Raw genomic sequence first — 25,126 nt, 5'->3', positions numbered from 1 at the left:
AACCTGGCACATATGTCACAAACAAATGATGACATGTGTGGGTCTACTTCTGGACTCTCTTTTCTATTACATCGATCTATATGTCTATCTCTATATTGATAGCATACTACCTTGATTATTTGTGGCATTATATTAAGTCTTAAATCAAGTAGTATATTTCAACTTTCTTTTTCCCTTTCAAATTGTTTTTACTATTCTAGATAATTTTTATTTCCATGTAAGTTTTATAATCAGATTGTCAATTTCTACAAATAAAATTTTTTCTGTAATATTTTTGAGAATTATGTTGATACTATAGGTACGCTTTAGGAAAATTAATAGCTCATTGATTTTGACTATTCTAATTGATGAACATAGTATATTTCCCCATTTACATAGCTTTTTTTCATAAATGTTTAGTAGTTTTCAGGATATATATCTTGTGCATATTTTCTTAAATTTAACCCTAATTTTTGATATTTGTAAGTGTTGTTCTAAAATTATATTTTTTATTTCAATTTCCAATTGTTCAATGTTAGTGTATAGAAATACAATGAATTTTTATAAATTGACATTGTATCATATGACCTTGATAAGTTAACTTATTAGTTACAGTAGCTTTCCTTGTAGATTTTCTAGAATTTTCTACATAAATTATCATGTTGTCTGTGAATAAACAGAGTTGTACAACTTCCTAATTTGTATGCCTTTAATTCCTTCTTGATACTTTATCGCACTGGCTAGGATTTCTAGTACAGTCGAAGTGCCAGAAGTAGGCAATCTTACCTTATGCCCAATCTTAGGGGGGAAAGCATTCCGTCTTTCACCATTAAGTATAATATTATAACTACATTTTTTATAGATGACCTTTGTTAGGTTAAGCTCCTTTTATTTCTAATTTGCTAACAGCCTTTATCATGAGTGGTGTTAGATTTTGTAAAATACTTTTTTTGTATTCACGGAGAGGATTTTTTTTTTTTAAATGTTGTCAATATGGTGAATCACATTGATTTTTATTTATTTTTTTAAAAGATTTTATTTATTTATTTGACAGAGAGAGAGAGAGCACAAGCAGAGGGAGCAGCAGAAGAAGAGGGAGAAGCAGGCTCTCTGCTGAGCAGGGAGCTTGATGCAGAGCTCGATCCCGGGACCCTGGGATCATGACCTGAGCTGAAGGCAGCCGCTCAACTGACTGAGCCACCCAGGTGCCCCAGAATTACATTGATTTTTAAATGGCTAGCTAAGTTTGCCTTCCTGGGATTAAAACCCACTGGTGTTGGTTTATTATCCTTTTTATATGTTCCTGAAGTCAGGATATTAGGGCCAAAGACGTTAAAAAATATCAAATAAAATAATAGTAAAGATTAAATATAATGCCTAGGAAATCTATTTGGTTGATAAAACTATAAAGAAATGCAAGGAAGTGATTGATACAAATGTCTGTGTAGTAAAATAGAGTTATAAGTAAGTGGGGGAGTAAGATGGAGCAACAGGACACAGAGCCAGACTTTTGGGATGCCTAAAAAAGTTATATTTCTTGACCTGGGTGGTGATTTCTAGAGTATTTGTCTTATATAAATTCATTAAGATGTGTACGTGTGTGTGTTATTGGTGGTTTTCATTATCATATGCCTTCTATTTTATAATAAAAAAAGGTTTTAGAAAACTATAGACTAAAGTACTGGTAAGCTTCTTATAGCTTCACATTTTATATCTTCTAATGTCTGCTAAACTCTTCCAAAAGGAATTAAGTTTTCTGGGCCAACTAACTTATTGCCCCAAATCTGATGTTCACTTGTTATTGCCCTAAATATCTGACAAGGAAATGAAGCCGAGGTGGTGCAGGCAAACTCTTAAAAGCTTTCTCTCTGTCTCATAAGACATAGAGGAATAAAAATCATAGAATTTTCAAGAAAGGAACAGTATCAGGAGTATATTTTGTTCTAAATAAGCTCAGGGTGAAACTAAAATGACTCGTTTTCTTTCTCCTCCCCTCTTCCTTATTAAATTCTTAAATGTTCAATTCGTCCAATTTGTAGAAAACAATGGTACTACTAATGGCCATAGGTAAGAAAGGTATTCAAGCAGTAAGGCCTACTGGAAACAAACAGAAGTAGAAGTTCAGTGTGGAAAATAATTCGAGGCATTTTATAATCTAGAAAACAATTCATGTTTCAAACCACAGTTTAATAAGTAGCATAATCTTACAGAAGACCATATTTTTCTGCTTCTTGAAATTAGTCAAAACCAAAATTAATAGAACTATATTAACTTAAGATAGTTACCTTTTGAATTTTCTGAAAATTGAATGGGGCTCAAAAAGTCAACTGGTTTTTCTAGTTCTTGCATAATACTTTACAGCTGATTTATTCTTGTAAGGCTACTGAGGAATCTTTTAGTAAATTATTTTCTTTAGAAAACTAAAAAAAATGCCTGACTTCCAAAGAGAAGTTTTTTGCACTTGAAGGACTTGGGTCAATAAATGAAGTTACCATGGAGTTACTTATTTCCTTAGTTTCCTCAGAAGAGAATAGGTTCAGACCAAACAAAAGACAGTTGATTGGGATTGCCTGGCTGGCTCAGGCAGCAGAGCATGTGACTCTTGATCTTGGGGTTGTGAGTTTGAGCCCCACATTGGGTATAGAGATTATAAATAAACTTTAGAAAAAACAAAACAAACAAACAAAAGACAGTTGATTGCTCTCTTGATGAGGATGTAAGATAATCATTTACTTACCCTCCATGATGGTCAAAGGATCTTCTACTTTGGGGCGCAGGATATTAGGGCCAAAAACAGTGGCCAAGTTCTGCACACTCATTTTGTTAACTCCAGAATAGGATTGTACTTCATCCAAGAACCTGTTGGGTATAAGAACATGAACAAAACAATGGTATCAAATTTGTCAGTGGAAGAAAGTAGGTTATTGGGAAATCTATTAACTAGAATATGTTCAAATACAATTATGGACACAAAATTATTTAGAAATTCAAACATCTCTCAGTCAAATGTGGGGAAAATATATTGCAAATGATTAAGGATCAAACTTGAGGGATCATATCAAATATCTCTGGCCTGGCTTAGCTTGGTTTCCTCTGTCAATCACAGAAACAGGTGTATTTGGATAATGTTAATATGGACATGAGATTCAAGAATATGGATTTGCTTTCAATCCTCAAAGAAAACATTTAATTTATATGTATATTCAATTTGAGAACTATAAATAAGATCATCCAGTACAATCCTTTATTTCAGAAAAGAGGAATCAACCCTCTTTATTGAGTAATTTGTCAGCTTCAAGTTTATAGTCTACTAAAAAATGATATCAAACATGGTTTAAATTAAAACCTTAGTTCTACTAATATGAAAAATTAATATAAGCACAATTTTTTCAATTTATTAGGTGCTAAAGAATAAGAAGCGTGCAATAGACTTTTCCCCAAATGATTTTAGTAGGAGGGATTGTTTTTGTAGTCTTTCAGCCATTTTTCATTCCCCAGCCCCTCTTCATTTCTAGATTTCATTGTTTACTAATTGTACTGATGAGACAAAGTGGAAGTGATGAAAAAATAAAAAAGAACTTACTACTTTTTCACTTGGTTTTATTTACTTATTTTTTTATTTCAAATTTTTATTTAAATTCTAGTTAGTTAACATACAGTAGGATTTAATGATTCATCACTTACATATAACACCCAGTGCTCATCACAATAAGTGCCCTCCTTAATATCCATCACTCATTTAGCCCAGCCCCCACCCACCTCCCCTCCATCAACCCTCAGTTTGTTCTCTATAGTTAAGAGTCACTTATGGTTTGCTTCCCTCTCTCTCTTTTTTTCCCTGTCCTTCCCCTATGTTCATCTGTTTGTTTCTTTAATTCCACATATGAGTGAAAGCATATGGTATTTGTCTTTCTCTGACTGACTTATTTCACTTGGCATAGAGGAATGGATAAAGAAGATATATATACCATATAGATATATATACACAACAGACTATTACTCAGCCATCAAAAAGAATGAAATCTTGTCATTTGCAACAACATGGATGAAGCTAGAGTGTATTATGCTAAGCAAAATAAGAGAACATTATTATTTAAAATAATATATTTTATGTGTCAGTCATTGCACTAACTTACTAAATTCTCGATGCAACTCTGTGAAGTACATACTATGACCATCTCCATTTTACAGACGAGACACACGAGGCACCAGAGTGGTTAAGAATATTCTCCAAGGACACAAAGTAACAGATGGCAGAGCCGAGATTTGAACCCAGATCATCTGACTCTGGAGTCTGTGCTCTTGACTACTCCCCTATGACTTTGAAGAAAGGTACCTGTTCCACATATTCATTACTGTTAGACAGGCTAAGCTACAGTAAAACTGAAGGGCAAAAACTCATACCAGTGTAATTTCTTATTTGAAATAGCTGAAACCAAAAGTCTGCTTAAATGTTTCAAGAGAAGTGAAGTTCTCCTACTGTGGAGATAAAGATGGGTAATATGGAACAAGGAAAAGTCTTTTCCCTTTTACTTAAAGAGGATGTCTTTTCTCATTTACCACAACAGCTTGAATTAGTTCAAAATCTTGGGTTGGAACCCTGATGTGTTAATGAATCTATGTTATCAGTGATACTATTTCTTTCTTTTTTAAAATACGAAACCTGGGGTGCCTGGGCGGCTCAGTTGGTTGGGCGGCTGCCTTTGGCTCAGGTCTTGATCTCGGGGTCCTGGGATCAAGCCCCATGTTGGGCTCCCTGCTCAGTGGGGAGTCTGCTTCTGTCTCTCCCTCTGCCCCTCTCCCCACTGGGTTTCTCTCTCTCTCTCTCTCTCAAATAAATAAATAAAATCTTTAAAAAAACAAATTATGAAACCTAAACTCATATTTGCTTCCTACCATTCCCAGAAAAAGCTACAGTAGGAGATTCTGGAATTCCTACTCAGTTACAGTTGACAGTGAGGTCCACAGTGTCTGGCATTAGCCTTTTTTTTTTTTAAGATTTTATTTATTTATTCATAAGAGACAGAGAGAGAGAGAGAGGCAGAGGGAGAAGCAGGCTCCCCGCTGAACAGGGAGCCTGATGTGGGACTCGATCCCAGGACCCTGGGATCATGACCTGAGCCGAAGGCAGATGCTTAACCATCTGAGCCACCCAGGCGCCCTGTCTGGCATTAGTCTTAAATTGCATTTTAGTTCCCAGTCTCCTGAACATTTATCTAATCATGACACAAAAAGTATATGCAAATGTTAATACTGCATTGAGTTAAAAATTTGAATTATTTAAAAACAAACTGAAAGGCTTTGATTTAAGATACCTTATAATGACTTTTATTGCCAATCATCATCTCTTTATTTAAATTTAATGTTTCAATTTTACATATTTGGTGTCTTTATTTTTTTTGTTTTTATTTAAATTCCAGTTAGTTAACATACAGTGTAATATTAGCTTCAGGTGTGCAATTTAGTGATTCAACACTTCCATACAACAGCCGGTACTCACCTCAACAAGTGCCTTCCTTAATCCCCATTACCTATGTCACCCATCCCCTACCTGCCGCCCCTTTGGTAATCATCAGTTTGTTCTCTATAGTTAAGAGTCTGTTTCTTGGTTTGCCTCTCTCTTCCCGCGCTCCCCCCCATGATTGTTTGTTTTGTTTCTTAAATTCCACGTATGAGTGAAATCATATGGTTTCTTAAACAGGGCACAGTCATGGCACACACCATCCCAGGCCATAGGTAAATATGGTCATGAGTGAGAGCTTTACCAGGCACAATTATTGTCCTAACAGAATTGAATAAAAATGTCTTTTCAATGAGTCTTGAAGTAAGAGGGAAATAGAAAGAAAATAATATTTATTCAATCAAAAAATATAATTTAAATGTTAAAACAACTGTGTGAAATGTGTGTTTTCAATACTCTTTTACCTAGTAGGACACTTAGAGAGAATAAGAAAATTGCATACAGACACATAAGAAGTCAGTGATAGAAACTGGCCCTCCCCCCACTGGTCTTTCTCATGCTAAGGTAAATGCTCCTCTAAACGAAGATACATGGCACATGTACAAAGAACTTTGATGGAAGTTTGAAGCAACATATCCTTCTTATTAGACCTAAGAGAGACTCAGAAACAGCAAATGGCAAAAATCGAGCAATTTCAGTGCTCAAAGAAACCTTTGAGATCATCTTGTCAAACCTCTTAATTTTATAAAGATCAATACTAGAGCTCAGAACAGTTCAGTGATTTTATTCATGGTCAAAAGTAACTTAGTATTAGGTTGTATATTGTCTTGTTCTGTTTAGTTTTGTCTTTAGGACAATTCTTACCTGCAAATATACTTCAGGAGGTTATAATTGACCACTGGCAAACTCTTCACCTGCTTTGCTAATTCCTTAACACCCTGAGTAAAAAGAAATAGAGAATGAATGTTATCTAAGCGTTGGCCTTGGAATTAAAGCAAATAAAAAATGGGTATACAGTTTTTTTCAGTAGTTTCACATATCATCAGTGAAGAATCCTGTCCTGAAAACTTGCCACTATTAGAGAGCATTTCACAAATATTTTCAAAGATGTGAAAAAGTATTTCAAATATTTCCATAAGTACAATTTGTGGAGAAACAGATGTTAAGTGAAGCCTTTTTAACATTTTTAATACTTGCTCACTGTTGACTAAAAAGGGAAGGTAGCCTCATTTATAATAAGGTTATCTGGGGAAAAAAGTAGCCTTAATGTAGTGAGGATCTTTCCCATTTCTGGCATGCCCAAAACAGAGACAAATACACGTCTACTGACAAATAAGTCTCTCAAGATGGGCCATGTCTAGGATACACTGTTTGGGGTGGGATGGAGAATGAAAAGCCTGCTCTTCCAGGACATTTCGCAAATGGATTAATTGCTTGGGTTCTTCTCATTGTAGAACTTCTAAAATGTAAATGGTCCCAGAAAAGCTAATGGATAATGTAATCTAATTTGTTCTTCTTCCTGAAAAAGGCCAGATGGTAAACATCACAAGCATTCTGGGACATATGGTCTCTGTCTCAACTACTCAACTCTCCTGTTGTGGTACAAAAGCAGCCATAGACAATATTACATAACAAAGTAAAACTTCATTTATAAAAATAGGCAGCAATTTCAACAAGAGTGCCAAGAAAATCCAGTGGAGGAAACAAGAGTCTTTCCAACAAATGGTTCTGAGACAACTGGATATCCACGTGCCACAGGATGCAGTTGGATCTTTCCTCATATCATAAGCCAAAATTAACTCAAAATGCATCACAGACCTAAATGTAAGAGTTAATGTTACAAAAGTCTTACAAGAAAATATAGGAATAAATCCTGGTGAGCTTGGTTAAAGACTTCTTAGATATGACATTAAAAGCACAAGTGACAAAAGAAAAATAGATAAATTGGACTTCGTTGCAATTAAAAACTTCGTGCTTGAAAGGACACTATCAAAAGACTGAAGAGACTTGGGGCATCTGGGTGGCTCAGTCATTTGAGTGTCTGACTCTTGATTTTGGCTCAGGTCATGATCTCAGGGTCATGGGAGTCTGGTATCGGGTTCTGTGCTCAGCAGGGAGTCTGCTTGAAATTCCCTCTCTCTGCCCCCCCCTTCTAAAATAAATAAATAAATCTTTAAAAAAAACCTGAAGAGACAACCTATAGAATGGGAGAAATATTTGCAAATCAAATCATGTATCTGATAAGAGCTTTATAATCTAAACTATAAAGAACTCTCACAACTTGATAATAAGACAAATAACCCAATTAAAAATGGGAAAATGATTTGAAGAGATGTTTTTCCAAAGAAAATATGTGAAGAGCCAATAAGTACATGGAAAAATGTTTAACATCATTAACCATCAGAGAAATGCAACTCAAGCTCAATGAGATCTCACTTTACTTACGTTAGGATGGCTATGGTAAAAAAGAGAGATAACAAGTGTTGGCAAAAATGTGGAGACGTTGGAATCTGCACACATTGCTGGTGGGAATTTAAAATGACGGAGCCTCTTTAAGAAACACAGAGTTACATATGGCCCAGCAATTCTGCCTTCTAGGTATATACCCAGGAGAAATGCAGACATATATCCATGCAAAACTTTGCACGTGAATATTCACAGCAGCATTATTAATAATAGTCAAACAACAGAAACAACACACATGTGCTACAACTGATGAATGGATAAATAAATAAATAAATAAATAAATAAATAAATGGCATGAAATACTAAATATATGCGGTATAGTGTGGATGAACCTTGGAAACAGTGAAAGAAGCCAGTCACAGAAGACAATGTAGTGAATGATTCCATTTATATGAAATAGCCAAAATACACAAGTCTATAGATACAGAAAGAGATTAGTAGTTGCCAAGAGCTGGGGAAGGTGGGGCCTGGGGAAGAGATATGGCGTTTGTTATAGGATGATGGAAATGTGCTAAATGTTCTAAAATTAGATTTTGGTAGTGGTTGCACAACTCTTGAGAATACAGTTGACCCTGAGTAATGTGGGGGTGAAGGGCACCAATCCCCCCAACTCGAAAATCCATGAATAACTTTTGACTCCCCCAAAACTCAATTACTAATAGCCTGTTGTGGACTGGAACCCTTACTGATAACATAAACAGTTGATTAACAAATATTTTGTATGTTTTATGCATTATATGCTGTATTTTTACAATAAAGTAAGCTAGAGAAAAGAAAAGAAAATATTAAGAAAATCATAAGGAAGAGAAAATACATTTATAGTACTGCACTGCAAAAAATCCATGTATAGGAGGACCCGTTCAAACCCCTGTTGTTTGAGGGTCAACTGTATACTAAAATGCACTGATTGTACACTTTAAATAGGTGATTATATGGTATATGAATTGTATCTCAATAAAGCTGTTTTAAAAAAATGGTACCTAAGATTTGGTAGAAGGCATTGTTTAGGTAATTTAGAGGGGCACACAATGAAAAAGAGAATATGAAATAAGGCATCCACTTTGTTCATGGACTGTTTGGCCTCATGTAGCACACAGTTAACTATTTAGAGGAGCAAAGAGGGCAAGGAGGGTTCATTTCATTTATTAACCTGCAGTTTCTTTTTGATAAGAGAGGGGATTAAGAAATGGGACCTGAGTTGTGTGTGTAATGTCAAAGTGTGTGCAATATCAATAAATACATTAGTGGAAAATAATCCAAGGATGGGACAAAAGGAAATTTACAAATTAAAAACTAAGAACATTGACAAGAAAGCCAAATGAAGGTTTTTTAAGAAAGAAATGCATCAACTTACAGCTTCTTCTTCCTTGCTGAGCAGTTTGGCGCAGGACAAAAAATCTTCATACTTTGCATAAGGAATGACTGGTTCTGGAAGTTCTCGGAGATAGAGTTTAAGAAGTGACGCCACTGTGTGTACGTCCGTGTTGCTGTGGAGATAGAAGTGTGAAGATATTCTTTGGAGTAAACTTTATGCTATCCGATTTAGTTTTTCATCAAATACACATTGAAGAGTCGGAATTCTATACGAGTTGGCAATTCAATCAGTAAGTTCAGCTTTCAAGAAGCATACACTTTCATAAGGCCTATGAAATGCTACCACAGGTGGAGAGGAGAGGGATCTGGAAGGACTCTGGAAGCTTCAGTGTGGTCTGAAAATATTCAGAAGGGCAAGGACTTTTCTTTTGTGTGTACTCGATGTTAAGCAAAAGTGTTAACTTTGGAAAGCAATGCCAATATACCAGACTTTAAATGAAATATAATACAATTTACAAAAAATACCAAATCCATCTATGCATGCATGTATTCAGTGTCACAGTTAATCCCTTCTGAATCCTGGCTTCATTTCTTACTCTTTAGAAGACACTGGTGACTGGTTATAGATATCAGAAACTTAGTATGACATGTTATAAATTTTTTAAGCAGAACTTATTTTGAAATGATTGGTTCTCAGCATGATCTCTTGTCTAATATTCTAAGACAGTTGGGAATCCTTAGGGTCTTCTAGAAAGAGAAGGAATGTACTACAAAAATAAACAATGAAAACACAACCTGTCCTTTGTATAATGTGCAAATTTATACAAAGTGACAGGATAATTTCTTAAAATACTAATTTACATTTTGTGCTCTCTATCTCCATGTTAATCCCATGAAGATGGCAGACAGTAAAGACTACAAGAGGTGAATTTTGTTTGTTTGTTTATTTAATTTTGAGTGAGGGGAATAGAAATGTGGCAAGGAGGAATTGGTGGGCAGGGAGTGAAAGGCCACTTGACCTTGAGAAGTTGAAGAGCAGCAGTGAACAAGGTCAGGGATTCTGTAGGTATTGAGAATGAACATCCCACTCCCAGACGGTGTTGCAGGAAGTGACATGTCCCCAGAGGGCTATACCTTGAGAGCTACCATACAGTTGAACTTCCTGCCTCAGTGAATATTCTCTTGCCTCAAGGGTGACATGGAAGCAGAGTTGCCATCACAAAACTACAGGGGCTGGGACAATGGGCATCTCAGTTCTCAATTTTGGATTTCATCAGCTATTTCCCACATGCCTACTACTGTATTGAACTACAGAAACACACAGTGGCTAGGACCCCAAATGGTTAAAAAAAGATTATTTCAGCCTGCTCGAAATTTATAATCTAGTGGGGACAGGGCATATTAAGTAGATAATAACACAAGCATACAATTGCAAAGTGTGGTGAGTGGTAATAAGGAAAAGTGCTGGATGATATCTAATAACAAGAGAGGACTAATTAGGGGTTGGAGGGCTTCTCTGAGGAAATGATTCATAGGTCAAGGTCTGAAGGGTTGTAATAATTAACCAAATGAGAGCAGAAGCACAAAAGAATGCATTCCCGATTAAAGCAAGGCAGGTAAACAGAGCCCAAAGTGGGAGGGAACATCCTGTCCTTGAGGAGGTAACAAAAAGCTAAGGGAGAGCCAAGTTCAGAGTGGGACTGGATGAGTTTTGCGTGTAGGCAGCATTCTCTTAGAGTCGGGGACTCCACCTTCCCCCATATCAGACAGGGCGAAGGTTGAGCTGCTTCATTTCAGTGTTGAAGTCAGTCAAAGCAGGTGTTTTGTCAACCATTCTGCAGATGTTAAAATGATGGAGGTAATCTGATAGGGCCTGTCTTAAATTAATTTTGTTCTTTCATGATTAAATAAATATATTTTTTTCCCCTTAAAATTCCGAACTGATAGGCAATATAGAAGTCAACTCAAAGGCTAGTAAAGAAAATAAAAGTCACATCTCTGGGACATCTTGAAAACTGTGCCTAAGCATATTAATTCCATAAATTACTTTCTACAAAATTTTTTAAACAGATAGTCCTAACATAGTGTCAATGGTAAGACTAGTTTTTTTGTGTGTGGTTTTTTGTTTTTTTTTAAACACTGTATTTTATGCATATCAAAGCCCTTCTGTGTTTCTCTGGCTATGTAGTGAAGAACCTGGCCCTTGAAGGTACAATCATCAGCACTAACAAAACCACAACCTGGGACAGGATAGGCAGTGCAATCAAATATTACAATAAATGATTTCCATCTTTTGATTCTGCTCTAATCCAACCCAACCCATGACTAGGTTGCTTGTGTCGCCGTCAAAGACAATGACCATTGTGTTAGAGTTACAGGAAGGTACAGAGAAAAATATAAAAATAAAAGATAAAATAAGTATAATTTCAATACATGGAGTATGTTATCTAGAATTTGTCTGACTATGTAAATAGAATATATAAAAATCTTTGTGAAGGAAATGTAATAAATGAGGCAATAATGATAAATAAGAAATATACATTTAATGAAAAATTCTGTTCTCGTGTTCTCAATGACTGACTATTCATTACATTGACTGTCCCCGGCACACTGGTTTTTAAAAATTTTTTATTTATTTATTTTATTTTATTATGTTATGTTAATCACCATACATTACATTATTAGTTTTTTTTATGTTATGTTAATCACCATACATTACATCATTAGTTTTTGATGTAGTGTTCCATGATTCATTGTTTGCGTATAACACCCAGTGCTCCATGCAGTACGTGCCCTCTTTAATGGCACACTGTTTTTAAGGTAACTTGCTTGCTACTGTATTATTTGGCTTCTAATGAAGTTGAGCTATAGTACTGAGGACATGTGAACACTAGATGGCACCATTGTAAAGTTAGAGTAGTGAGAGGGCGCGAACATTGCGAAGGATGAAAGGCTGCAGAATCATTCTTCATCCACCAGCAATTTTCTCAGCACCAGAGCTGCAGTAATGTTCCAAGAATAGAAATATTTGAGCTATGAATCAAGGTAAGAGACGTGGTCGGGATGATGATTTTATTCCTTCCCTAAAGTGATGCGTTACATTAGCTTTCTAGCATTATAGTACACACCCACACATGGTTAGTTGTATAGAAATGATGAAGAAAAAATGACCAAATACTTTTCCATTTTTTTTCAATTAACAAAGGTTATTAAATTTTTACTTAAGGGCTAAAACTTAAAAATATATTACCTTCTTTTTTTGGGCTTTATTAAACTTAGGTTATTCTGTGGAAACAGAAACACCTACATTTTCCTGGCGTTCTCATTTTTGGCTTTGTCCTTTCCCACTGAATGGAAGAAAACAATTGCTTCTGGGAAGACTCCAGCATGTATGCCGGTTCTGATTCACCTCAAGGGGCTCACAGTCCATCTGCCCTTCTTGCCAGAAAGCCACCTACTGCAGCGGGAAGTCTGGTGCTTGTCTGAAAAATCTCTTTGCATATCCGCTGTACAAAATGGCAGCCATCTGCACCTCACTGTCCAGCCTATCTCTTACTGAAAACCCACGATTCTGACTAATTAATATTTGCTTACTATGGACATCCAAATAAGTAAATACTAATATTGTGTGGTAATTGCCCAATGTACCTAGGGGAACATGTCATCTTTGTCCCAGAGAAATGTATCTCAGTCTTTATCAAAGAAAGAAAAATGATGGGGCGCCTGGGTGGCTCAATCGGTTGAGTGTCCGACTCTAAATCTCAGCTCAGGTCTTGATCTCGGGGTCATGAGTTCAAGCCCTGCACTGAGCCTATTTAAAAAAAAAAAAAAAAAAGGTGAAGTGACTGCACTGTGGCACAAGTCAGTGTACAATAGAGAATTAAGATACCTAACCTGGTTAATAATAATGAATAATAATAATAACAATAAGAGCTGCAGCAGCAACACTGCCTATACATACCTCACTCTACATCAGGCCTGTGAGCAGGTCCTGTTACTAACCCTATTTTGGGTACTTGAACAAGAAACCAACCCGGTATGAAATTCTTTCTGGCTAATCACTAAGTTATGAGAGGTTTTAAAGTCTTCTGGTAGAAATTCAAGACTACTTGCTAATGCAAAATCATTATACAAATCTCAGGTCTCTTTCACTCACCTGGTGGTAGAATCTGTTTTCAGAAATTAAGATGAATAATCATGCACATTCTATCCAGTGATGGCAAGGAGGCAGAGACAGGCCCCAGGATCCTGAGTAAAGGAGCCCGCAGAGCAGGAGATGCTCTGAAGCATGTGTCCTTTAATTGATCAACATATGGGTTTTGTTTTCCTCTTATATTGTACTTGGACTCTACTTCTGAGTCCTGCTTCCTCACATATAGTCTTTTTACCACGCTTAAAGGGAGGATTTCATGAAACTTTCACTAATTGACCTACTTTATATTCTCATGCGTGTGCCTTTGGTCATTCTGGAATCCTTCTACCAATAGTAGTTCCCAAATACTTATGGTGGGCATGGCTTCATGCCACATGCTGGGTGAAACAGAAATGAATAACATAGATCTTTTTGTCCCCCTTGGGCTTATATCTCTAACTAATCACCAACAATACTTTTCCATACCATGCCCCTACTTCTTAACCCTTCCTGTAAAATCTAGCTGCTAAGTCACTGTCAAGTGTGAGATCTTAAGAACGTTCTTTACAGTTCCTGGAAATTGCCTGCCCTATTTATAATCTATGTACCATATAGGCCTCTCACTAATCTGAACAGGGATAAAGAAGTCTGACAACAATCCTTCCTTGTTCATCCACTATTCCCACCCCTTCCTTCCCTGATAATAGACTCTCATCTATGGATCAGTTCAAATGCCACAGTAATTACAAGTATAATACTACACAGGCAAAACCTTGAAACTTTTAAGCCTCAAAATTAGAAATGGGAATTTTTCACCCTGGATGCTATGCACAGAGCACAATATAATCTTTTGATTTCACTGAATAGAATGAATTTCCAACGCACCCACATTGGAAATTATTAAAGATAACGTGAACTTATTTGCAACACACACAACAATGAGAAGACCCAAAATTCGCTTGGAATTAAAAAATAATGTCAGGTCCATCAAACTCCAGGGAGAACATATAGGAGACTGAAGCCATTCAGCCACACGATTATGATGAAGACTGCTGTCAAATTGTCTTAAACAACATGTTGTTCTTTCCACCAGATTCACGAAGGCATAGAAGAACATATCTGAAGGTAGTAAGCAGTTCCAAACGAAACTAAATGTTTACAAGAAAAGCCTGGTTCTTGGGGCGCCTGGGTGGCTCAGATGGTTAAGCATCTGCCTTCAGCTCAGGTCATGATCCCAGGGTCCTGGGATCGAGCCCCACATCGGGCTCCTGGCTCAGCGAGGAACCTGCTTCTCCCTCTGCCTCTGCCTCTCTCCCTGCTCATGCTTTTTCTCTCTATCTCTGTGTCTCAAATGAATAAATAAAATCTTAAAAAAAAAAAAAAAGAAAAGCCTGGTTCTGTTTAAACTTATTTATTTTTTTTACGTATCTGTCAAAACCGCTACACATTTCAGCAGGGCAACTTGAATCTGGTTCTGTCATGGCTCATTGTTGTTATGTGTCACCACTGAATTATATACAACAACAACAAGACACTTTTACCTGTCTGGACTACACTGAATCAGTGCTCGTGCCAAACAAGCCTTCCAGTTTAAAAGTAATGACAGAGAGCTGCACGATGATCTCCGCTATGGACTGAGTTGTGCGTCCTCCCTCATTCATTTGTTGAAGCCCTAACCTCTGGTGTGATGGTATTTGGAGACGGAGCCTTTGGGAGATAATTGGGGTTAGAAGAGGTCATGAGGATAGGACCCTTGTTTGATGAGACTGATGCCCTTATAAGAAAACACACCAGAGAGCTTGTTCCCCAAGCCCTCGCTCCCTTACACATGCAAGGAGAAAAGGCCACGTGAGCCCAGGGGGAGAAGAAGCTGTCTACAAGCCAAAGCGAGAGCCCTTATCACAACCTGACTGAGTTGGCACCTTGATCTCAGACTTCCAGCCTCCAGAGCCGTGAGAAAATAAATTTCTGTTGGTTAAGTCACCCAGTCTGTGGCATTTTGTCATGGCAGCCTGAGGTGGCTAATATAACTCCCAAATCCACATCTCGCGAGCTTACCTATAAAACCATTAATAGTACTGGTAAGGTACTAGGTAATGAAAGGTTAGCAGAAAGTTAGAAATGCACTTTCAGATAATGTGGATTTATGGAAATATTGTCAGATAGATCAATGTGATAGAGAAAAAAGTGATCAACCTTAGATGCACACTAGAGTCATACAGAAAGTTTTTCAAAATACCGGTGATTGGGTCCTATATATTCTGATAGAACTGGTAGGGGCAGTGAGACTTTTAAAAAGCTCCTCAAATGATTCTCATGTGCTGCCATGGTTGGGAAACATCAATATGGAACACCTATTTGAGGTAGAAAACTTCCAAGGACAGGAGGCAATTCCGATGTAGAATGGTCACGAGTTCACAAATTTAAATCTGGCCACTGTATCACCCATGGGAGGCTACTAGTTATGCACTCGTCTGTCCAGTGTTCCCCGATAGAAGACAGGCGGGAGAAACGTTGGTCGAGAGACGCTGTTACGCTTAAATAAAATTGTCACGTTGACCCTTCCTTTCCTACTTCTAGAATTACTTATATGTATAGATGTATGTGGGCATAAAGACTCTTCCCTTACAATGCTAGCGAAACACATAAAAAGAATGTTTGATAGTTTTATATACAACAAGCATACCGTACACGTCAGCACACGCATGCATCTGTATCTTATCCACAAACTAACAGATAAAACACTCTGCTGTATAGTCGTAGGAAGAGATTCTTTAGAGCAATATGGGTTTGGTGAGTCCAAATAATAGAACCCTCAAATAGAAAGTAGCTACATCCCCAAACTGAAAAAAAAAATCACGGATATTTGTCCATTTGTTATTTTTGATGAATACTTCCCGTAGATGTCTCTCATTTCATTATTGTTGTTGTTGTTGTTGTTGTTGTTGTTATTTGCCACCTCACTCTCCTCCTCCTACTTGGCCATCATTCCTTACCAGCCAGCTCCCCAGTTTTTCTTCCTCTGCTGGCCTCTGGAATCTATGCACACTCTGTGAGCTCAACTATCACTTTTCTATAATAACTGCAAAGTACACCTCTTCACACCAGACCTTTCCATCGAATTCGTAGATGTTCCATACATACTTTGAGCTCCATGTAAACAAAGCTGGATAACAACAACAAAAAACCTTGCAAAAAACCTTGCAACCATCTTAGCCATTTTCTCAACCATGGATGGCATCATTCACACAAATAAACAAGAAAACTAGAAGTCAGCCTAAATTTTGCTTTTCCTGAGACCCTAAATCTAACAGTGGTTAGTGATTCTCAGACTGAGCTGCACATTAGAATCCCCTGGAAAGTTTTAAAAAACACTCATGACTGGATCCTATATATTCTGATGTACCTTATGAATCAATTTCCTCTTCAGCAAGCTCAGTGACACTGCTCAAGTTCAAGTTCATATCACTCATCTCCAATAATGTAACATAACGCTGGCTGGTTTTTCTGTTGCAAGTCTGTCTTCCTGTGCCCAGTCCCCTGAACATACACATATAGGTGGTAATCATTAGTAACAAATAAATATAAATGACAAGTAAAATGCCTTGCTGTATAGCTTTTGAATACTATGTTTGAATGCAAAGGGCAAATGTATAAGCATATATAGATAAATATACATCACAAAGAAACGTATGTATTTACTTTATAGTCATTAGAGTTGTCATCATTTATTTAGTTTGAGCTACAGAGCAGTGATTCACTTTATAAATAGCTAATATGTCTAAGTAAATTAAATTCTTATATTAAAGAATAAAAATAAAATCTGACTTTTTCCATTATAGTACCAAGATGCTTTCACTGGAGAGGAAAGGCTAGTGGGATTGAGGCATTTATAAGGCTTGATGTAGAATATTCACAAAAGTTTCCTTAAAGTAGTATTATATCAGTACAACTATTTTAACAGGCTATCTTGTACATACATATGCATTCACTTCCAACAACAACAAAAAACTAAAACCTTAAGTAGATAAGTTCTGGAGGTCCAATGCACAGCATGCTGAATATAGTTAACAATGCTATTTTATAAAACTCCAAGTGCTAAGAGCCTAGATCTTAAAGTTCTTGGCACAAAAAAAGAAATTATAATTATGTGACCTGATGGAGTGTTAGTTAACATGACGGTGGTAATCATTTTGCAATACGTAAATGTATCAGACCACCACATTGTATACCTTAAACTTATACAATGGTGTATGTCAATTATATCTCCATAAAAATGAATAAGTTAAAAAGAACATAAGTGTTGTTGGTTAGTAAATTAATCAACATGGCTATTAAAATGAGTTAGTATGTCCCTCCAACTCTGGTGATTTGGGACCTAAGAATCAATGTTACATGCAAATTATTTACCTTAGAAGCAATATTCAAATGTATATGATACAGTCTTATACTATAAATGACATTAATATTGTCCAAACTCTTAAGAGTCAAGTCATAAAAAAATTTTTCCTATAGAAATTAAAGCTGAAGTCAATGAAGCCACAAAGATTTTCTTACTAAACTGAGATCCTACTCATATCAATGATGCATATAATTGCTTAGAAAAAGGAATGACCTAAGGAATTATTTGAAAGTCACCAATGATAAAGAGATTAGGGATTAGTGAGAGCCTGTTTACAAACCACAGAGATTCTATTTTAGGTGTGTGGGTATCTCTACATCCTACATATACACACCACGTATACACACATGCACACACATACTGCATACGCATAAATATATATTTCATTTTTTGTAGAATTAAAATAAAATGTATCTAGTCAGGTCTGAAGAACACTAAGACACTTCTTGATCGACTGTACATGTTGGACTTTGTTCTCGCTAATTAGTGCCAGCAGATCTTCATTGCATTTATTTATAATTGTTTTAGGAGAAAGTTCAAGCCTTTGAGTTCCACAGAGTATCTATAGTTGCCCATAGATGAAGCAGAGAGTTTGCTCGGGTTTTTATTAAACATGAGCATTCTTTTTTTTTTTTTTTTAAGATTTTATTTATTTATTTGAGAGAGAGAGAATGAGAGAGAAAGAGCACGAGCGGGGTGAGGGGCAGAGGGAGAAGCTGACTCTCTGCCCAGCAGGAAGCCCGACGTAAGGCTCGATCCGGGGACTCCAGGATCATGATCTGAGCCAAAGGCAGACGCCTAACTGAGCCACCTAGGTGCCCCAATTATGAGCATTCTTAATCTAGGTTGGGAGTTATGCCGAAGTAACATCTACCCGTTAACACTTTCCCTCGCTATTCTATGGAACATAATTTCCTAAACACACAAAATGTAAAATAAATGCCAAAAAATGTAAGAATGATTAAAAAAACTAGAAGATTATTGTTGACCTAGATGACTTATTTTTAGGTGGGTATAAAAAGACTATTCACAGTAAGGGATATAAGAAAATCCATTATAGGAAACTTAAGATTATATTAAGCAAATAGCACTTACTATTCAATGGATTATGTGACTATGGTTTGAGGGAGGTGGGGTTAGACATCTCTTGCTCACCTCACATTTCCTCTAGGAATGGCTCATATATAAAATAACTGGACGAAATACTCTATATCATCTAAGTATACTGTGATTATGCAATTATCTACTTAGATTTTGTAAGTGGTGAGCTTTCAGTTCTTGCTTAAATGGGATATGCTATTTTTCCTAACATTTGACTCCTGACATACAGACCCTGAAGGCTTCTTTCATAGAGAGTTTACACGGCTCTACCAGTTTCCACGTCTTTACATTAGTAAATGTATATACATGAGACTTTATCACATAGCCCTTTCTTGCTTCAATTGCACCAAGGACTTGAAGTGCTATGGGTTGCAATTTCAGTTTCATATGGTCCTCAAAATTTTGCAAACAGTTAATGAACTTGGCTTAGCTACAATAAAAAGTTACAGCTGCATTTAGTTACTTCTCAATTTTATATTGTTTGCTTACATATTTTTCCCTTTATTAAACTCTGCAGATGGAATTTCAGGAGAAACAAAAAAAATGTGATCATTATAATACATTCAACAATTTATTTTTTTCCTGGAGATTTCAGATTATGCAACCAAGGATTCCCCTGAGAAGCATTGTTGAGGTTCTGGTGCTGAGGGGGTATATTTATGCTAAAAAAAAAAAAATTATTTTTAAATGTTTTTAATAGCATTTAAAACCTACATACATACTTTAATCTTTCTATTTTAAAATAAAAAATAAAATAAAATAGTTTTAAAAATAAAAAGAGCCAAATATCACAATAATTTTCTAGCTAACAAAAACTAAATAGCAATCAAAGTTTCCTTTATATATATATCTATTTTTTCCTTATTAATGTGTCCCTAACACTGATTTTATTGCATATTGCCCATTTCCTTCCATAACTGCCACACGTTTGGAAAACTTTATCTGATTCTGGGAAAAACAATAAAAGATAAAACATTGTTTTCCAGAAACCTTATTTTTTTCCAGTAAAGTCAGCAAGGTAGAAAAAACTTTTGTCTTATAGAGGAGAAAAGTAAATAGATGCCTGGTTTTACATCGCTGAATCTCTAACTAATAGCGTTAGAAGGAACTTAAAAGGATTTGCTGATACATCCAGGTGAGTCTACAAATCAACACCCAAACCATCCAAGTCCATGCAAAACTCATTCCTTCTCCAAACACTTCAACAGTCTCTTGTTATAACACAAAAGCTTTCTCAACGTATAGACTAAATGACACCACCCCAGTTTATTTTTGTGGATATATATATTGAGAGAAAGGATAAAAAGCTTTAAAAAATCCAGCTGCATACTTATTGGGTGTCTCATATTAAAATCTGTCATGCTTCTTGAAAGGATAAGAAAGGATACTTCGCTCCCACATATACAGAAATTTATTATATTAGTGCTGTTTTCTACTTAGACCATTTTTAAGAGAAGTCAATGTAAGCAGAAAAAGAGAGACAATTTTATTGAGAAGTAGTAAGGAGTTTTGTTTTTGTTTTGTTGTTTCATTGTTACTATTTTGTTATAAATCAAAATCTAGTTCACTTCTGGAGTAGGCTGCACCCATATTCACGAGAGCATTTCTGGAGTACAAAACAAACAGAGGCACTGGACTTAATTTAGAACTGTCGCTCTGAGGAAATTATACACCCATGCATAAGATTATGATTCTATATTGACACAGACAGGCATTTTGCTTCAGCTGACAAAAATGATATCCTGACAGAATTTTAGAAGTTGTTTTGAAACATGACAATTTTCAGGCTTCCTAAATTGAAGGCTTTGAAAATAAGCACATGAATTATCTACTTATTGAGATATCAGAAATACTAGCATCCTTTCATTCGATTTTGAATATATTCAAAATATACTCCTTATATCCTTTTATTCAACAAAGGTTTATTGGGAGCCTACACTGTGTCAGACATTTTTCTGGGTGCTAGGGATAAAAAACGGTGATCAAGATTCATAAAATTCCCCCACTTTCTTTAAGCTCATATTCTATGTAAGTGTAGAGTTCTATTTTATGAATACAGAGTTTTAAATGAATATCCACAGTGATTTCCTCATGGGTATGAAGATGCATGCCCCCATGGTATCACAGTTGGTTATCGCAATCCTAAATAGATACTCCCAGAACATTATTATTGATTCTTCAGCAATTGAACCATTTCCTTATAATAAATTATCAAAATAATCAGAGAAATCAGACATTTAAAAATCATATGATTTCTAAAGGGCACATCTAAGTGGTTGATAAGCACATAAAAAGATACACATCAGTAGCCGTTAGGAAAATGCAAATTAAAATAATGGTACCATTTCACACTCACTAGAATGGCTAGAATGCTCCCTACTCAGCGGGAGGCCTCCTTCCCCCTCTCCCACTCCCCGTGCTTGTGTTCCCTCTCTCGCTGTCTCTTTCTCTGTCAAATAAATAAATAAATAAATAATCTTAAAAAAAAAAAAAGATTAAAAAATTGGCCCACTCATCCATTGCTGGTAGAAATATGAAATGGTGCAGCCACTTTGGAAAACAGTCTTGCAGTTCCCCAAGTCTTAAACATAAATATGACAATTCTACTTCTAGGTATATACCCAGGAGAAGTGAAAATATATGTCCACACAAAAAACTGTGCATGCGTGTTCACAGCAACGTTATTTATAAAAGCCAAAAAATGGAAACAATGGAAATATCTATCAATAGATAGATGGATAAACAAAATGTAGTATATCCACAGTATGAAATTCTATTCATCAGTGAAAAGCAACAAACTACTGATAATATGCTATAACATGGACACACCTCAAGAGCATTATGCTAAGTGAAAGAAGCTGGATGCAAGAGACCATATATTGAATAATTCCATGTCCAGAAAAGGGAAAATCTATAGAGACAGAAAGCAGATTAGTGGTTGTCTGGGGATGAGGGCTGCTGGAAATAACAGTAAATGGCGGAAGGGCTGTCATTTGGGTGATGAAAATGTTCTAAACCAACATGTAGTAATGGTTGTATAACTTGGTAAATTTGTCACAAATCATTGAATTCCACCTTTGCAATGAGTGAATCACATGATATGTAAAATATGACTCAATAAGTTTATTTCAGAAAACGCATGCCTTTAAGGAATGTACTTTCACCAAGCACATGCAAGAATATTTACAATCTGATTTCTAAGATACACACAAGCACCCACTTTCAGAATGTAAAACCTTGCAGGTATCTTATTTCTTTCAGTAGGAATTTCCATGGAGATTTTAAAACAGAAATGAAGATATCCTAGAATAAAACACTGAAGAGCTTAGGTTCAAACATAGGTTCAAGCATATTACTTTTCCTTATCATATAAAATGTTAGAATCATCATTATCATCAACATCATGATACCTACAACAATGGCAGTAAATGTGCTAAGTGTCTCACTCCATTATATCATTTCTTCTGGTGATTTTGTTCATTTTGGTTTATTTATTTATGTAGTTAGTTCGTTAGTTAGTTTTTTTTTTTGTTTTTTTGTTTTTAAAGATTTTATTCATTTATTTGACAGAGAGAGACACAGTGAGGGAGGGAACACAAGCAGGGGGAGTGGGAGAGGGAGAAGCAGGCTTCCCGCTGAGCAGGGAGCCCGATGTGGGGCTCGATTCCAGGACCCTGGGATCATGACCTGAGCCGAAGGCAGACGCTTAACGACTGAGCCACCCAGGCGCCCCCGTTAGTTTTTTTAATTAAGTTTTAAATTTTAATTCCAGCATAGTTAACATGCATTTTGTTTTATTTTTAAGTGCATTAATACAACAACCCTGTGGGTTAAGCATTATGGTTTTCGTTTTACACATGAGGAAACTAGGGGTTTTGAGAAGTGAAGTGTTAACTTAGGTAGTAAATGGTGGGCCTGCCTGAACTCTTACTCCTACACTGCTTCCTGGCAAAAAAGTATACAAACACCAAATGATATGCCAAATACTGTGAAACTTCTTGTTAATTGACTATTTTTATTCATAACTCAGTCAGGTTTCAGGGGAAGTGAGCTCCAAATTTATTCAAAGATAAATTGACCTCACACTGGTCAGAATGGCTAGCCAGGAAACGACATATGTTGGTGGGGATGCGGAGAAAGGGGAACCCTCCTACACTGTTGGTGGATGCAAGCTGGTGCAGCCACTCTGGAAAACAGTATGGAGGTTCCTCAAAAAGTTGGAAATAGAGCTGCCCTATGACCCAGCAACTGCACTACTGGGTATTTATCCAAAGGATACAAAAATAGTGATTTGAAGTGGCACATACACCCCAACACTTATAGCAGCAATGTCCACAATAGCCAAAATATGGAATGAGCCAAGATGTCCACCAACAGATGAATGGATAAAGAAGATGTGGTATAGGAGCGCCTGGGTGACTCAGTCGGGTTAGTGTCTGCCTTTGGCTCAGGTCATGGTCTCAGAGTCCTGGGATGGAGCCCTGAGTTGGGCTCCCTGCTCTGTGGTGAGTCTGCTTTTCCCTCTCTCTCTCTGCCCCTCCATGCCCCTGCTCATGCTCTCTCTCTCTCAAATAAATAAATAAAATTAAAAAACAAAAATAAAAAAAGATGTGAGATACACACACACACACACACACACACACACACATATATAATGGAATGTTACTCAGCCATCAAAAAGAATGAAATCTTGCCATTTGCAACGACGTGGATGGAACTAGAGGGTATTATGCTAAATTAAATAAGTCAGTCAGAGAGAGACAAATACCATATGATTTCACTCCTATGTGGAATTTAAGAAACAAAACAGATGAACATAGGGGAAGGGAAGGAAAAGTAAAATAAGATAAAAACAGAGAGGGAAGTAAACCATAAGAGACTCTTAACTACAGGGAACAAACTGAGGGTTGGTGGAGGAGAGGTGGGTGGGGGATGGGCATTAAGGAGGGGACTTGTTGTGATGAGCACTAGGTGTTCTATGTAAGTGATGGATCACTAAATTTTACCCCTGAAACTAATCATACACGATGCGTTAACTAACTTGAATTTAAATAAAATTTTTTAAAAAAAAGAAGAAGAAAAAAACAAAGATAAACTGAAAGGAAAGTGAAACTCCTGTCCTCGCCTTCCAGTGTACAGGCTTTTAGATATTATCACCAAGAGAGTAAGCACAGTGAAAAATGACAGATTTCTAGCTGACAACCTGCACTACATAAAATGTTTAGTAAATATCCATTCATGGGAATATTTTCCACATACAAAATATTTCCCTTTCAAGCTCATTAATTTTTCAGACCCTGGTATGTTTACAAAGGGGTTTCACCACAGAACCCTAGGGAGTTACACTCATTGTTCAAATTAGGTTAGAAGCCGCGTGTTCAGGGAAGTGGGCCTGTCGGTGTTGCTGAAGGGTGATCGGAAGTGTGGGCTGTTCCAAGTACGATGCCACACAAACAGAACACTAAGGGACATCAAATCACACAATAGGAACGTTCGTCCTTTTCTGATTATCTTTCACCTCTTCTGATTATATCAAGTAGGAAGGACCCGTTGGAAATGAGAGAAGTGTTGGAATGGTACCATTACTTGCCAATCTCCATTTTCATCAAGTACACAGAAGGCCTTAGGGCCAGCATTCGGAAAGCAGCTGTATTCAGTTGGCATCTAATAACATGTCCTGTTGTCACTGCATTTATGCTATAGTGCCCTTGCAATTTATGGTGAGTGTGCTGGTCTTCAACTAACAATAATGATATCAAATTCCTTTTACAACAAAATTGATAAAACAGTGAATAAATTTAAAGGGAAATACTAAAGTTAGTCTAGGTGTTCTGTGGAGATGGCTAAAATCGTGATGGTACTGTAAGAATGACAGAAGTTTGGGGTGTACTCTAGGGCGATGCTTATCAAATCTGGCCACGCCACCATAATATTTAAGAACTGCATCAAAAAATAGGAATGTTAGAAGTCACCACAGTTAAACAGCTGTTCAGGTCATGGGGGTGGGGGGTGGCTGGCTCCTCTCCTGGCTTCAGAGAATCACTCAGGGTGCCGATAACAGGTAACCAGTTTACCACCTACACATTCAGGGCTTGCCTTAGGCAAACTCCTGGGAGTCAGTTCTTTGCTTTTTCAACTCTTCACCTATCCACATGCCCTTAAGCTACCATTTGCTTTCTTCACTTTCCTCCATCAAATCCTATGCGTAGATCCTTTATTCACCGTATGATACAAAGGCTCTATAACTGTATAGTTTGCTACTGAACTCCCC

At 36.6% G+C, this 25,126-nt stretch overlaps 1 protein-coding gene across 8 annotated transcripts in view; it reads right to left on the bottom strand.

The window, feature by feature from the left end:
* The window catches only part of ARHGAP24 (Rho GTPase activating protein 24), a 750,039-nt gene that overhangs the window by 19,734 nt on the left and 705,179 nt on the right, over positions 1–25,126 (bottom strand). For all 8 annotated transcript variants that reach the window (XR_013446403.1, XM_078068884.1, XM_078068885.1 and 5 more), the window contains 3 exons: positions 9,261–9,393; positions 6,305–6,378; positions 2,717–2,838 (listed from right to left, as the gene is read on the bottom strand). Coding sequence is in view for 7 of the 8 variants with exons in the window: in XM_078068884.1 (XP_077925010.1) it covers positions 2,717–2,838; positions 6,305–6,378; positions 9,261–9,393 (329 nt within the window). In the remaining variant the exon portion in view is untranslated. The remainder of the gene's footprint in view (positions 1–2,716; positions 2,839–6,304; positions 6,379–9,260; positions 9,394–25,126) is intronic.

Source organism: Halichoerus grypus, chromosome 3 (genome assembly GCF_964656455.1).
Source record: "Halichoerus grypus chromosome 3, mHalGry1.hap1.1, whole genome shotgun sequence".
In the NCBI taxonomy this organism is placed as follows: Eukaryota; Metazoa; Chordata; class Mammalia; order Carnivora; family Phocidae; genus Halichoerus; species Halichoerus grypus.
Note: the sequence above shows the minus strand (reverse complement) of the source record. Positions and strands in the feature narration are given on the sequence as shown.